Genomic DNA, 16,107 nt, shown 5'->3' on the forward strand with positions numbered 1-16,107 from the left:
TTGCTATAGCAGACCTTCCTGGTTGAGGCGGTTAGTGCTCACATATTTTATGCCTTTGTAACAAACGAAGCTATACCCATGGCCTTTAGGTGTGACCTCAAACATTAGGTCATGACTGCTTCTAGGATGTTTTTAGGAAATTAGAAGACAAGACCAATGAACATTCTGAACATTCGTGACTAACACATGGGCAGTCATGAGGAAATTATTCAGGTCTAAAGATGGTGTCAGAGTGACTGTTGCAATGGAATGCATGTCTTATGCACTCCTGCTTGTCCAGTACATTATGTTAAAGAGTAAAAAAGCTTTACGCTTGTCTATCACTATGGTTCTGTATCTATCACTAGCGCAGATCACAGCCGAATTCTATTCTTATTTGTAATATTCTCATCTGTAGTGTTTTCAATACTCTCACTTTTAGTATATAGGTCTACATGTATAATATTCTTAATTGTAATGGAGAAGAGCCATATTATGAGCTTGTTGGAGGTCACGAGTTCATGCTAATGGCCTTTGTATTGATAGTGTTCTGTATGGTATTCTCTCTAGGACATCTTATACAACACGCATTTGCTGTGTACTGACTGCGAATGAATTGTAAATGTACACAACTTTGATGTGTAATAATGGTTACTGCTATTGGTTAATTTACAGCTTCTAGCCAATGTATTCAAATGCATAGACCACAAGTACAGAGATTTGTAAAAATAAGCATTATGTTAGATCTACTATCTATCAAGATGTTAAATCTATTATTATTTCCAATCTACCTTATAACAGCTCACAAGCCAACTCATTTCCGAAAACAGGTTGCCCTGTTTGTCTACTTAGTCGACCCAACTATAAAATACGCTTTACAAATTTAATAGCATATAGTCTTATGTACAAAAGCTATATTGATAAATCTCATTTTGTCATTGTGCAAGTGTGTCTAGTGCAGCCACACTTAACTCCTTCCGCTTGCAAACTCAGATTCTAACAGATTCATCATTCAAGATGTACCGGTATGTTTATTTGTAAACCCAAGTGCAAGAAATGCTAGAAATAGCTGTTACTCCAACCAATGGCTGCCTAGTATTGCGCATAGCTTTAGCTTGCAGCTATCTCCCTGATCACATGCCAATAAAGCTCTTATCATGTTGTTATTACAAATCTCCCTGCTGACGCTGTCAGCTAGTTCTTAAATCGCTGCTCGTCAGTACACGTGGCTTTTCTGTTTACAAGATGGTATCGAAGGGGACGGTATTGTTTCTGCTCTTCTGTCATGGAGCCACAGTTTCAGGTATGACTTAAAGTTCATAGTCTATATAAACAGTGCAGAGGTTATTGCTAGGAGGCTATTGCCCAGTCTAACACCTGAGAAAGACATCAGAAACAACTGATAATCATGAAATCCAAGGCTGCCACGCTTGCAATAGCTCAGTCAGGCTGCATTAATCGTTAGCTGTTGACTATGTATTCATCTAAAATAGTGCCTGTATTGTAAAGCAACAAACACAATAATACAGCCAATATTACTGTCACAAGTTCAATAATGTTGAGAGAGCTCGGCGTTATTATTGACGTATTAGACGCTTGTTGTGTTTGAGCTGCCTTCTTCTAACGGAAGCACCAATGATATAATATCCTTTCTGAATGACGCAGTTGTAAAATGCATAATATAACAACAGCGATGATTATTAGTTTAAACTGCCTCTGGTCAACATGTGATAGCTTTGAATTCCTTGCTTTGTAGGTTGGCTGTTTTTCTCTCCCTCCGAACCTGACCCATTTGAGAATGACATGACAAAGTTTGAGTTGTACACCAGGTTGGTTTGTTGCCTGAGTTTAATGAGAAACATCCACATAATCATTAGCAAGCTGGGGTCGTAAACAGATGAAGCGGTGAATGACACGGGGAAAGGTGACCAGCGCTCACAGTGTATCCCTCAAACAATTTTATAACTTTAAAATTATAGTGACGCGCTGTCGGTGACACGCTGTCGGTATAAGAGAAATAAAAGATTTAAGAGGTTTATTTTAGAAAAGAAATAAAAACCAAACGTGTTTTTATTGATCTGCCACAAACTTGAAGTCTAAGTTCTGCACCGAAGTTCTTTACCAATGCAAAGAAGTTGAGTATACTTTGAAAAATTTATCACTTAATTTTACAATCGCTATTCACGATGACGTCTGCTGCAGGTTGAATGATGATACATTTAGTACCGGAACAGGCCAAGCTGTTGGAAAGAATCTAAAGGCTGTTACTAACAGCAACTTCAATGCCTCTCTTCCTACCAAGATCTTCATCCATGGCTGGTTTGGAGGTGGATGGAATTGGTACATACGTGACATGAGAAGGCAAATGCTTATTCACGTAAGCCGAGCCCAATTGATTTTACATGATCTTACATTTTGACATGATTTTTACAACAGGTCATATTTTTGATAGAATATAAGCGACCTTTATACTCTCTGACCTTTGAACTCACTGACCTTAAAGCACATTCCGCATTAACGCTAACGGTTCAGAGTCCACTAGGAAAGTGAAATGTTGTGTCTAAAATATATTTGTGAGTTTACAAAGGGTACAAAGTGCAGGATAGCAACAGTAAATTTAGAACGGTATTCAGCGGCAGCTTCCTACTAAGGATATTGAGGTAAAAATACTGGTTAGCTTATTAAAAGGCGTCTCTAATTTATAATATCAACAGTCGGGGTAAATGAGGGAGTCGATATCTGTACATGATTTCTGGCATGGTCGTTTCTTTAGTTTTGCAATTTGCATCAGAATGTCATCGCTTGAGCCTTTATCCTGGCATTAGTACACCGGCGCTATAGCTATCTCAGCGCACTTTGTTTTGATGGATATGATGGGTTTTGATAGGATGTTTTGAGGAATATTCTGCTACAACTTTATGAACGGTTGTTTCAGCATTAGCTAACCTTCTGATAAATGTTCGCAAGTTTCTGTCATACCGCAGGAGGACTGCAACTTCATTGAAGTTGATTGGAGTGAAGAGTCAGTGAATATTAACTATGCTGAGGCCAAGCTTTCTGCGCAGCAGGTCGGTAAGAACACGGCCGAGTTTATCATCTGGCTACATGACAACTTTGGCCTTGATTACTCCCTCGTGCACATCATAGGACATAGTTTGGGGGGACAAGCTGCGGGTGCTGCCGGGAAATATCTGCAAAACCCTCCTATTGGCAGAATTTCTGGTGAGTTTAAATAAAATAACTTTTAGGTGGATTTGGCACTAAGGATTGGTTAGATTTGAACTATTCTAGATACAATACCATATAAGCTAATACAATGCGCATACTTTTATATATATATATCTATAAATAAAAAAATTGCTTCCTCACGTCAGTTAATGAAGTTGGTGGGTGATGTTTACTTAAGCACTGGTCTCCTATCAGAGACCTGGGAGTTTGAGCACTCGCCTCAAGATCTTAGCCATATCAACAGCGTGCTTTTCTGCAATTACCTTGTGTATTTTGTTGCCTGTATTTGGCCACACCATACTCAATGTTCAAGTGTTATTGTACCCAATGATCCAATAACAACCGGAATTATAGAGGTTTTTGTGCCAGCACTTTTCAATCTCCTTTCGGCAAGAAATATTTTTCCACCTTTTTTCTTTTCTTTGCTGGCAAAAGAGAATACCTTATATAGATACATGATGCAAATTTTGGCATTATAATATTATATAATATAATAATATTATATTATATAATATTATATAACATTATATATTATTATATAATATTATAATATTCTATTCTAGTGCAAAAATAAAATGGGAAGACTAGTAACATATTACAAAGAGAGTTCAAAGCTTGTGATCGAATAAATAAACATGGAAAATAGAAGTAAAACACTCCAGCTTATCTAAACTAGCCAATCAGAATATACGCTGTCGCTGTACTGCAGTGTCATTTGCTACCTCTCAGATGTTACATACTACAATCTACTCATTATGTGATGAAGTTTTTTATCATTATTTTCTTCAGTGCTGCCTTAGCACCTTTACACTGAGAAAGACCAGGTGTGAAATACCTTATTTATCAGCTGAGAACAATTAGAGATATTTGTGTTAAACTGACCTTTGGGTGGCATGAGTGCTGCCACCGTGCATTATGTACCTCAAACAAACACCTTGTTTTTCACATTTTAATTATAGCTAATGACAGCTGCAAGAGGAAGGTGACCAGAGTTCAATAGTGTTATTTAAATTATTATATTTCACCAAACAAATTAGCGAGAGTGACGATGCTTTATGTACTCAGGATATTGATAAGTGCCTGTGCTTTCTTATATCGAAAGCAAACACTCCATTTATAAAAAGCCTTAGCTTTGGTAGCAGATAGTAACCAACCTCGTGACTGACAACCTGAGCATTTGTGCGTCTAAAATAGACCGTGATCTTAAAGAAAGCTATGGCTCACAAGAGAAAGATCTCATCGCTAAATAACTGTAGCGGCTTTGTCAGTCTTAATCAATGCGTAGCAACGACCTATAAATTGTGCATAGTTCACATTGGACTCACATGGGACTCACATGGTACTCAAATGGGACTCACATGGTACTCACATTGGACTCACATGGGACTCACATGGTACTCACATGGTACTCACATGGGACTCACATGAGACTCACACGGGACTCGCATGGGACGACTTGGTTAATAATAATAACAAAACACTTAGCTTGTTTTGTTCTGATGATGTCCTGATATCGTTCCCAACATAACAGTTTCTGAGCATATTTATAAATAAGAAGGTTTGTGTACATAAACGTCGGAGCGGATGATTTACTAAATACAGAGAGAAAAAATGCAGCGCATGTGCCCTGAAACACTCTTGAGAATGTTAAGTTTTGAGCAAGAAATAAATAATCCTGACTCGATGGTAAGACTAGAAAAGACTTAAAGATGAACTTGCACAGAATTTTAGTAGATTTTATCAGAAAGTATCGATATTTTTCCTTCATTTGCGATAGTTTTTGATGTTTTGAGGTGTTCTGACTGCCAAGGTGTTTCAAGATTAAAATTGACAAAACTTGATCACAGTTAAAACGCTCAGATCAAGCGAAAGGACAATAATGACATTTATAGTTGCAAAAAGACCGATAGAATGGAAACGTAACGCAGTAACTTAAGTGTAATAGCTGATATCAACTATAGCAATGATAACAACTAGTGACATAATTTCGCATGACTTTTTCTTCTCAGCATTTTAACCGCGATGAAGTTTTGTCAATTTTAATCTCGAAACATCCTGGTAGGCAGACCCCTTCAAAACATCAAAAGCAATTACAAGTTATTGAAAAATATCGATACTTTCTGATAAAATCTAGTAAAACTTTGTGGAAGTTTATCTTTAACGGTCACGTCTTCAGCCAGTGCCCACGTGTAACATGCCAGTGCCCACGTGTAACATGCCAGTGCCCACGTGTAACATGCCAGTGCCCACGTGTAACATGCCAGTGCCCACGTGTAACATGCCAGTGCCCACGTGTAACATGCCAGTGCCCAGGTGTAACATGCCAGTGCCCACGTGTAACATGCCAGTGCCCACGTGTAACATGCCAGTGCCCACGTGTAACATGCCAGTGCCCACGTGTAACATGCCAGTGCCCACGTGTAACATGAATTGTGTGTGTTTTTAGGACTTGACCCAGCGCAGCCAGGCTTTAACCTGACAGACCCGAGCGATACCCTCGGACCAGAAGATGCTGACTTTGTAGGTTAGTGTTCTTCCTCAGATACAGAATCAGCAGAGTTATCATAATCTTCTGTTTCATCAAGCAGCCACATTTTGTTGCATTGTGGGAATGACCTATGATCTTTCGCTGCCATCAGGCAGCCATATTTTAGAAACTATTTACCCCGAGTTGTATATTTTTAGATGTCATTCACACGACATTTGTGGCTATTAAGCCGATGGGTCACGTTGATTTTTATCCGAATGGAGGGAGTCTAGGAGTGCCTGCCCTTACCTGGATTCACTCTCATCTCCAGGCAGTCTATATTTACACAGAGTCTATCAATGGCCACTGCCAGTTCACCTCCTATGTCTGTGAGAGCTACAGCAAGCTGACAAATGGCGGGTACGCAAACCTTTTATGATAAAAACCTACCAGATGCTCATTAGCATACTCTAATACAATTTAAAGCTATGTGCACACCATCCGATATCAGAACAGATTCGGTCCAAAATCTTTATCGACTAAATAATTTCTAAAAATTTAAGTTTGGCCGACTAAAAGTAAACTGAAAAACTGATTGAACTTGCTCGATTTGCAGATGATTTTTTGGTTGTGACGACCGATCAAAGCGGATCGAGTTCGGTTTTACTTTTTTACTTTGCGAGTTTAAATATGAATTCTATTTTTAATGAGTTGTTTACCATTAAGGATACTAAAAGTATTTGCGTTTGTAACTTCTATCGACAGCGTAGATTTGTCAAAATGCTGGCTTGTTATGCTAACATATCGTCACAAAAGTCTGCCGAGAACTAAAAGCAGGTTATTGCCTAGTGTACAAACAGATCAAGTGTACAGCCATGCTGCTTTAGATTTTATAATAATCCACAACCTGCTACACACCTTACTTCACAGACATCTAAATTAGAGCTCAATTTTTAAAAAATCACTTTACTTAATAAGTTTTAATTAGACCTGCTTCTAAGCAGAAAATAAATGTGAAATGCTACCTCTGAATGCTCTGTTCTACTATCCACACAATATTAATATTATGGTTACGTCTGCTGTACTGTTAACATCTGGCAGCGTGGAGGTGCTGAGAGAACTATTGTAATTTATTAGGATACGGTTAGTTACAAGGTTTATAATCAGCCTGTTTTGGTTGTCTTACTTTGTGACAGCGCTGTCACAACTACATAAAAAAATAAAAATATTTTTACAATAATGCAGGAGAAGCTGAGATGTTGAAAGTTCATAGACTGTATATGGAAGTAACCTGATTACAAGTTTACAACTCCGAGTTGCGGGGTGAAGGCTTGCTTGTGAATTTGTCATCCGCTCACCGTTATACGAGTTGGCATGCTATTCTATATTTATAGTGTTTGCTGGCTAATGGTAAAAAGGAGTGATGCTCAGTTTATCTTCTTCTACAAAGTAATTCTTAGCAATTCATACTTTTTTCTCAGCTCTAACAAATAAAATCTGTGTTACCAGTAAAAATCAATTGCAGAAATCAAAAAGAATCAAAAATCAATTATCAAAATCAATAAAATTAAAATAATTTGTGCATGATAAATAATATACATCACATCACTCACCTACATATGTGTATGTTTCTAATCCTACAGCATCAAATAATGATTGAAAATTCCTTCACAATCATTGAACACAAAACCATTTAAGAAGTGAATGGCATGTCCAAAGAGATATGTTAAATCATCATTAGATTTTACTTTGCTTTTTATTATTTGATTGTGGTAATTATTCATGGGTTATTATTATAAAATAGATATATACACATACGGTAATCCTAGAATATCTATACTATAATGACTAAATTGTGCAGAAGTAAATCAAACTGTGCAGAAGGAAATCAAAACTAATCAAAAATTCATTATCATATAAAAAACTAAAAATTCGGAATTTGTAAACGTTGAGTACAGAAAATGGATTGGTTCAAAGAATTACAGTAACTTCTCTACCGTTACTCCATAACATTTTACAACTGCATTCCCAGAGCTCAATTGACAGAGCACAATATTTACCATAGCAGTCTGCCTTATCTTTTTATAACAAGAATTTTACCAGAATTCACACAACATCAGAGCTAAGCAACTGGGATAACTTTTGCTTACTGTTTTATAATCAATCAACTGTCATTCATTAACACAGCTACATGGGAACACGTATCAATCAACTGTCATTTATTAACACCGGTACATGGGAACATGTATCAATCAACTATCATTCATTAACACCGGTACATGGGAACATGTATCAATCAACTGTCATTCATTGTACATGGGAACATGTATCAATCAACTGTCATTCATTAACACAGCTACATGGGAACACGTATCAATAAACTGTCATTCATTAACACCAGTACATGGGAACACGTATCAATCAACTGTCATTTATTAACACCGGTACATGGGAACATGTATCAATCAACTATCATTCATTAACACCGGTACATGGGAACATGTATCAATCAACTGTCATTCATTGTACATGGGAACATGTATCAATCAACTGTCATTCATTAACACAGCTACATGGGAACACGTATCAATAAACTGTCATTCATTAACACCAGTACATGGGAACATGTAGGGCCTACCTAAATACTTGTACTCGCATGTCAAATCTTGACCATTTTAGTTTTGTTCCAAGTCAATTTCTCATTTGTTCAAATCAAATCAAAATTAACTCTAACTACTACAAAGGAGACTTGTTTAAATCATGACAGGTTTGGGTACAGCTTTGGCATACGAAAAACACCTTTTATAGAAAATGTATAAAACTATAAAATTACTTAAAATATTTATTATTTACGTGAAACTTTAACTCAATTGACTTTCAGTGTGTAGTGCGACTAAAGGAAGCCTTTATTTTGTACATATGATAACTCAAAAAAACCACTCTAGTAAAAGCTTTGTTCATTTCATAATATAGCACCATAAATTCCAAACCGCATGGGCCTATGTTTTGTACCAACAATGGTGGAGCGTCTCACTGTAATGAAAGAACTGATGCTATTTTGTACCTAGTTAAGCTGATAGGGAAATACTTATCGCAATCCGTGTGACATTTGCAAAGCCGTTCAAAGTTGAACTTCACTGACTAATCAGGTCATTTGAATATAGCTGCGTTGGCCAATCAGGCCTCCTCATAAGTGGTGCTGTTCTTAGTGGTGGAGTTGTTCTTTCTATGTCTCACCTTAAAGGTTGACTTGCCACAAAATTCACATTACAGTTATTTGGTATCAACCGATTCACTATGTCTCACTCTGTGGTGTTGAAGATGAAAAATATGTGGAAATGTGATTATAAGCTCTTAAAAGCTAAAAAATGAACAGTTAATCGCAGCCATCCTGAAAACGCCGTAGATTGGAATCCATTTCCAAAACAGCTCAATTGGGACATAGTTGAACAAGATGGTTTCTGTTTACACTTTCATGCAGCCTCATTCGTTGAAATATTTTCACAAATATACTTCACGCATGCGATAAAACCAGGTCTATTGTCCTTATGTGTCTATTTCATAATAATTGTAAAGCTTTCATTTGAGTAGTGATATCTCAAAACCTACCGGAAAAAATTGTTAAATCTTTTAACCTTAGCTCGAAGGAGTGCATATCATCCTCTGATGAACATGTGGAGCCTGTTGGTCACCTGCGATAGTCGAAAAATGCTGCAGAAACTGTTAGCGCCATTTGGCAGCAAGTATGGATCACATGATCAGGTTACGACTAGATGATTAGACCAGGCTGAAATGATACTGTGAAGTAGCGAGCATTTATATTTGATACGGGCTTTCCAGTAGAACCCAAAGTGTTTGTCATAAACTAGTGCTAGGAGACGTTTTATATTGAGCCATTTATTGGCATTTAATTTCACGCGATAACATCATGTGACAAAACAATAACCAAACTGTTGGAGTACGTCAGCCAAATAAAGAGATTCCAAACTACGGCGTTTTTGTGATGGCTGCGATTAACTGTTCGTTTTTGAGCTCTTAAGAACTTGTAATCACATTTCCACATATTTCGCACCTACAACACAGTAGAGTAAGACGTGGTGAACCTTTTGATACCAAATAACTGTAATATAAATTTTGTTGCAAGTCAATCTTTAACAATATGCAGGGTTGGTAGGGGACTTAATATAAGCTTAGTCCTCATGTTGCAGGTGTGAGACGTACTGCCCAACAGCAAGGTCATGCAACCAAATGGGATATCACGCCTCACCTAGCGGAGCTCTTGGTTCTCTACAGCTGCAGATTCGTGAAGCAAAGCCATATTGTTAGCAATTACCCATCTTCCATCACACCTTTCCCGAGGGAGTCAGAACTGGAGACCGACTGTCTATCAATTATCACTTATCGATTGATTTCTGAGACTGGGGTACAATACAAGCGTTCTGTAAAGCCTTTTCTGCCCATGCTTTTGTGTTTAAAACAGATGTCTATGTCTATTGTCGGCAGTGATTTACTTTGGATATCTTTGTAGCAATTGTCTAGTATTGTAAAACATACCAAAACTGCCTTTCAACTTGTCTTTTCGCTATAATTCTAAATACACTACATGCAAACAATAAGAAACAAACATAACTCTTCAACACCTAGGTGTTTCCTTGTAGCAGCGGTTAGCAAAATGATGCCATCATGCAAATGGATTAGATGCAGTTTGACAAGGAGGATGCAAGCGAAACAAAAAAGCTACAAGCAGTTGTATTCTTGTATTTGTGAATGATCACTGGTTGTAATAGCACAGCTGTAAAGAGAAATATGTAGCCTTAGATATGCTAGATTAAATATGAAGGAGAGCATCTAAATACAGCTATATAGAACATACGAGGAACCTGTGCTCTTCACAGGCTTTAAGCTTTGAGTTTTCATGAACAAAAAGACAAACTTAACAGTCCCAATTTTAATTGATTGTTCGTGACGCCTTCATGCCATCTCTTTTTAACATCGCTATCATAGACAGCATAGACATAGAAAGAATGTTTATCCAAACAAAAGTTCATCAAATTCACCTTTACTCTGGTTAAAACAATTTATATATCCTTGAAACACTTTTCAATAGCAAAGAGCTCATAAGATGAGGATTGGTATACAGCGTAATATGACCTACCTATTGACCTATTGACCTATTGACCTATTGATACCTGTGTACAAACATAGCCAATTGAGAGCTGCAATACAAGTTTGAGGTAAAAATTTTGCGACCAAAAATACTGAAGCATGACATGTAACAGTGAAGAGATATATGAGCAAATGAAAAACTTTAATATCGTTATAAAGAGCGCAGATAACAAATTATTTATTCTTTACAATATTCACTTTTCTGCTATCCAATGATGTCATAATATGCCATCATTGGATATGGAAATGTCATAATATGCCCTTACAAATACTTCATTCTATTCCTAATCAATAAATTTTTAAAACTTTGTACTGAACATGAAAACTAATATGTGAAAGTGAAATTTACGCAGCAAAGCAAGTGTCTCAAATATGCGGACAAATCCATATGTCACATTAGCAACACAAACAATGTATTGTTTGTAATTTGTTTTCTTAAACATTCTGATAAGAATACCGAGTTAAAAACACGGGTTTTGCTTGCACGCAGCATTGGACAATGAACTAAAGTGGTAGACTCAGGCCCTGGATTATCAGCCGAATTATCGGGTAGCGGCTCTGCTTCGCCAAACGTCTTTGAAGCATAGGCTAAGATAAGCTGAAGATATTAATAATAAATGAGCACCCTGGTATAATATTCTATAGGCAGTCAATTCCTGATGGAATATCGACTGAATGCCATTACTATAATTGAAAAACTAATTCTTATAGCTTTACACGCACCAATAAGAAGTTATTCATTCGTGAACAGTATATTTTTAACTGATAAATAAGAAGTATATGGATTATCAATAATTATCTCCACCGGACAAGCTCGGGTTAAACAGCTCTAAAAGATATATAAACACGCGGCTCATTGCACTCGTGTGCTCGCTAGGTCATGTGGTAAACCATCAAGCTCGCTATCAAACGTTGACAGGTAAGTTATAATACGGGCCTCTCGTACTTGTCCTTCCTCATCTAATCTCTGATGTACCTTGAGAGTTGTGAAAACATTCGCATAGTTATAATCTCGCTTAGACATTAACGATATCTGTTATCTTTGCTGTTATATAACAGACGGCTATCGCGGGTATGTTTAGTTAGCGCCAAACCCTTTTAAAATTCACCGCTTTCCTGATTCTGTAGGAATGTGTCTATACACTCTCTACTTATGAGCTCCGATATAATGAAGGGTCATTTTGTATAACAACTGATAAAAGTATAGCTGACTGCACCTGTCTATTATATCTCCTTCCTTTCATTGGCAGCGGGTTTTCAATTGCAGTCGGCAGCATGATATCTGAGAGGCAGGTAAAGTTTGTAATTTTTACCGTTTGTGTGATATCTGGCTCTTCCTTTGATCATTCAATAACAGCTAGGAGCTTGTGCTCGAGATTTCTTCATTATGCAGCCAATTTTTTGTTTCTCAAACGGCGAGCGGGATTAACTAATCTAAAAATAACCAATGCAAACATGTGACGAAATTGAGGCTGTATACAGAATTAATATAAATAGATAGAGAAACAAGACATTGCTCAAGTAATGTATGAGCAGCGATGTAATTGCTTGTTCAGTATCCGCTCACCTGTTTGCCTAGATACCGTTTCTCACACTTTCAATAGCCCTCGGCAAGGATATGTTGAGAGAGCTTTGTTGTTTTGTGTACAGATTAATGACAGCAATTATGTACCCAGTTGAGTAACCAATTGCTGTAGCTATAAGCCTATATATAACGTTACAGGCAGCAGTCGACATAGAGATTACGAAGAGCCATGGTTGAATCAGAATCAACAGTCATGGTGCTGCCGCTGCCTGCTGCGACAAGCAGAACTAAAGAGAGGACTGGCTATCATCTGCAGCCTACTTCCATGCAGCTTACTCATGACGGCCTGCTACCCGCAGCAGCGTTGAGCAACTTCTTTAAGGCACCAGCGAAGCCAATCAGTGGAAAGTTACCATCTATCGGCATCAGCAGTGGAAAACCTCTTTATCGTAGCAAGTCTATTCACCAGAGGAACAAATGTCTAGCCGAGGTAATCCAGTCTCAACTTGTCGAACTAAAAAAACTACAAGACAAATATCGCTGTCAGAGGCTCGAGTCTAGAGCTCTGAGATTGAGTCAGCCAAAGAGCTCTCCAGAAGAAACAAATTGTAGTTCGAATAAGCCTAACACAACTTGTAGCCATGCTGACTCAAGGAAACATGAACTTGTATCGTCAGCGACACCACCTAGCACACAATTTATGTCTAAGAATAGGCTGATCAAACCGACAGTTCTCAACAAGCCGCCACAACATACACAAGAAAATTATCCGGATACACCGCTGAAGTTCCTAACTGATACACAGCCTAAACTTCAACCAGAAACACAGCCTAAATTCCAACCTGATACACAGCCTAAATTGCAAACAGATACACAGCCTAAGTTCCAAAGAATCACGTCCTTCACGGTAAGCTCGCCGACAAAGCTAAACCTTCGGGCAAAGCAACTTGACAAACATGGCAATGGTAAACTTATATCAATAGATGAGAACGCAATGACACATCACAATAACTGCTACATGGACCCTGAAAAACATTCACTCATCTATGAATGGGTAAAATCGGTGGAAGCTGCTCATCGGTTGGAAGGGAAATGGTCCGAAGTCATCTCGATCCCTGATGCAGACTTACATTCGGAAATAAGATCATCTTCGATAAAGTCGTGAATAGTAGCTTGCCTGAGAGTAAATTTTTTTTAGTTTTGTCTGAGATCAAAAATACAAATAACAGTATTTAGCATCCTTCTAAATATCTGACAGAGTCGGTTCAATTGGATGAGTTTTTGCTATGCAAACTACGATTGAAATAATGTTTGTCCGTGTATATATTTTGAGTCTGCCAAATATAGTATAAAATAATATCATACAATTTTTATAGCTTTAAAGCAATGATATGCTGTTGTATCGTTTAACTATTGTTACATATAATACAGCTAGAGTATAGCTAAATAAGAAAATGCCTTATCTATGGAACAGTTAAGGTACTGAGAGGTGCATAAGTAACGCATAGTGCACGTGCCTTCTGATACAAGACCATAGAGCTTCCGCTAGTACATTAGACACTATTTATATTAGCAACCAATGTTTACTTTCATAAACAAGAGAGCTGTCTTATCTTAACGAATGCGTGGCACAGTGAGTGCTCACTGTAACAAGTGCTCTTTACATCACTCTGTGTAGTATATTTTGTAAAAAGAACTTGTCCTAGAACTTAATAAATTTAGTGAAAAAAGAGAGACAATCCTTTGACCAAAATACGCTTAAACATTTCATGCAATTCTTAACATATCAATAAACTTTCACTGCCTGCCAGCTTTCAGCCGATGCTGAACCTTTGACACATTACATCAGGTGTGTATAATTGACGCATTACATCAAATGGCTGTAATTTGACACATTACATCAGGTGTCCGTAATTGGACTCAAGAGATCACTCTTCTCGCACACCACGAAGCTACAAGTTATGATTGTTGGTGAACAAACTTTATCATGGCACCTAAATAATCGTCTAAATTGGCTAAGAAAATTAGCTATATCTATTTTTATTTTGCGTACGTTTATTAGATATGGTTACTGGGTTTGAGATCATATCTCGAGAAAAAATTTGAAGGTCTGTAAGGCTATCAGAGTTTCAATAGTTCAGGAGGTAAAATAAATTGTATGAACAATGCTGTAGGAATAAGAAACACTGGAAAGAGCAATAATATTTTCAAACATAAACTTCTCATCAGCTACAAATGAAAACAAAACTAATTTATAGGTTTAGAAATGTTAATTTGTCTGTTAGTCAACACCAGTATTTTCTTCTCTATCTCAGAGTGAAGGAGTTATCCACTTTTTTGTCTGGTTGTTTACCATTGTGTTTATACCTTTTAGATAATACAAATCTGCCCATGGACATTTTCATATTACAAAGATTTTTGTTATTAATGAAAATTTGATTTTACTCTTTAAAACTTCCAGTTTATGACAGTAAAGTGCAAACAGACTCAAGTCAAGGATATATGTAAGTGTAAGGGGTGCATTTACTTGCATAATTATTAGTACAATAATGTGACACAAGATAAGTGTCAAGGTAGAGACTGATGTTTCCAGCACTTTTGCCTTAAATATCCCTTCTTTTTCTTCATCTTTCTCTCATTCTCCTTTTTGTAAGCATTCATCACATCTAAATACAAAAGCCTATAAACCATTTTTCAAGGAATAGGGTGACTATTACAAATGCATATATTTTATGCTAATAATGTTATCTATATCATTTCCAAGCTCCTAGTAACTACTGTAAATACTCAAAAATAGTATAACAAACTTTCTGAGAACTGCTAAAATAGTATCATATGACTGCTTATTTTCCCAATAAAGAGCATATGAATACTTTGTATTAAATCTGAAGAACCATGCTTGAGGAACCTGGATAAGTCTTTTTTCACAAGTCTATATTATAACAGCTGATGTCCACTGCAAGCGGGCCATTATATAACACTGATTAGCTGTGCCAGCAGGTGTTGCCCGGCTATTAAAAACCAGCTTGTAAGCAATGAGAAGTAATGAGAGTTGATGCCACTTGCTATTAGCCTGGCACATTGCCAATGGAAAATTTAAGTAAGCTTACTAACGAGAGCTATTAGTCTCCGTGATGTTATGTAATCACCCTGCGTAGTACGCAAAGCCGTTGGGTATTTGCTCCCATATAGTGACATATATCGGCTAGTGAACAAATCAATCTCTGTGGCCTAATTGGTAAGGTGCCGGACTGGTGAATGGGAGGCTCCAAGATCAAATCTCCTTCGGTACGAATTATTTATTCGAAGATTCTAATAATAGCTATAGCTGGACATACTGCAGGATGATAGAAGACATAATTTAATATTGAAAAATATTTGTATAGAAAAGAAAACTCCTATTATTAATTTAATAAAAGTTGTCTTTTCTTGTACAAAGAGTTTACAACTCTTAATCCACAAATATAGGCACTGGCTTAGGAGTTGGCTGCCCACTGCATTTTGACAGTGAATTAGGCATAATATATAGGCTCGCTGGTTATAATAAGCTTCTTCACACCCATCATCCTCCATCAAACTACACGCCAAGCAGAAAACCTCATTGTCTGGTGATGGCGCAGTTAGCCAAAACAACTGCCAGAATTACTCACTGTGACGCCCTGTGCCAGCAGCCCCTTAATCTGTCACACGAGATAGAATGTTTGAAGGTGCTTTGATCTGTTAATTGCTTCTTGTTGCAACA

General features: G+C 37.2%; 1 protein-coding gene across 1 annotated transcript; it reads left to right on the forward strand.

The window, feature by feature from the left end:
* The first annotated feature begins 1,186 nt into the window (after window positions 1–1,186).
* Window positions 1,187–10,282, forward strand: LOC137408643 (pancreatic lipase-related protein 2-like). The gene is made up of 7 exons (XM_068095233.1): window positions 1,187–1,282; window positions 1,736–1,808; window positions 2,182–2,356; window positions 2,964–3,201; window positions 5,654–5,731; window positions 5,893–6,094; window positions 9,883–10,282. The coding sequence occupies exons 1-7, from the start codon at window positions 1,225–1,227 to the stop codon at window positions 9,998–10,000; spliced, it is 942 nt and encodes a 313-aa protein (XP_067951334.1). The 5' UTR covers window positions 1,187–1,224; the 3' UTR covers window positions 10,001–10,282.
* Window positions 10,283–16,107: the final 5,825 nt, after the last annotated feature.

This window comes from Watersipora subatra, chromosome 1, assembly GCF_963576615.1.
Source record: "Watersipora subatra chromosome 1, tzWatSuba1.1, whole genome shotgun sequence".
NCBI lineage: Eukaryota > Metazoa > Bryozoa > Gymnolaemata > Cheilostomatida > Watersiporidae > Watersipora > Watersipora subatra.

Coding starts and splice junctions, on each gene's coding strand:
- LOC137408643 (XM_068095233.1), top strand. CDS start 1,225: ATGGTATCGAAGGGGACGGTATTGTTTCTGCTCTTCTGTCATGGAGCC. Junction 1,283..1,735: donor TCATGGAGCCACAGTTTCAG/GTATGACTTAAA, acceptor CTTGCTTTGTAG/GTTGGCTGTTTTTCTCTCCC. Junction 1,809..2,181: donor AAGTTTGAGTTGTACACCAG/GTTGGTTTGTTG, acceptor CGTCTGCTGCAG/GTTGAATGATGATACATTTA.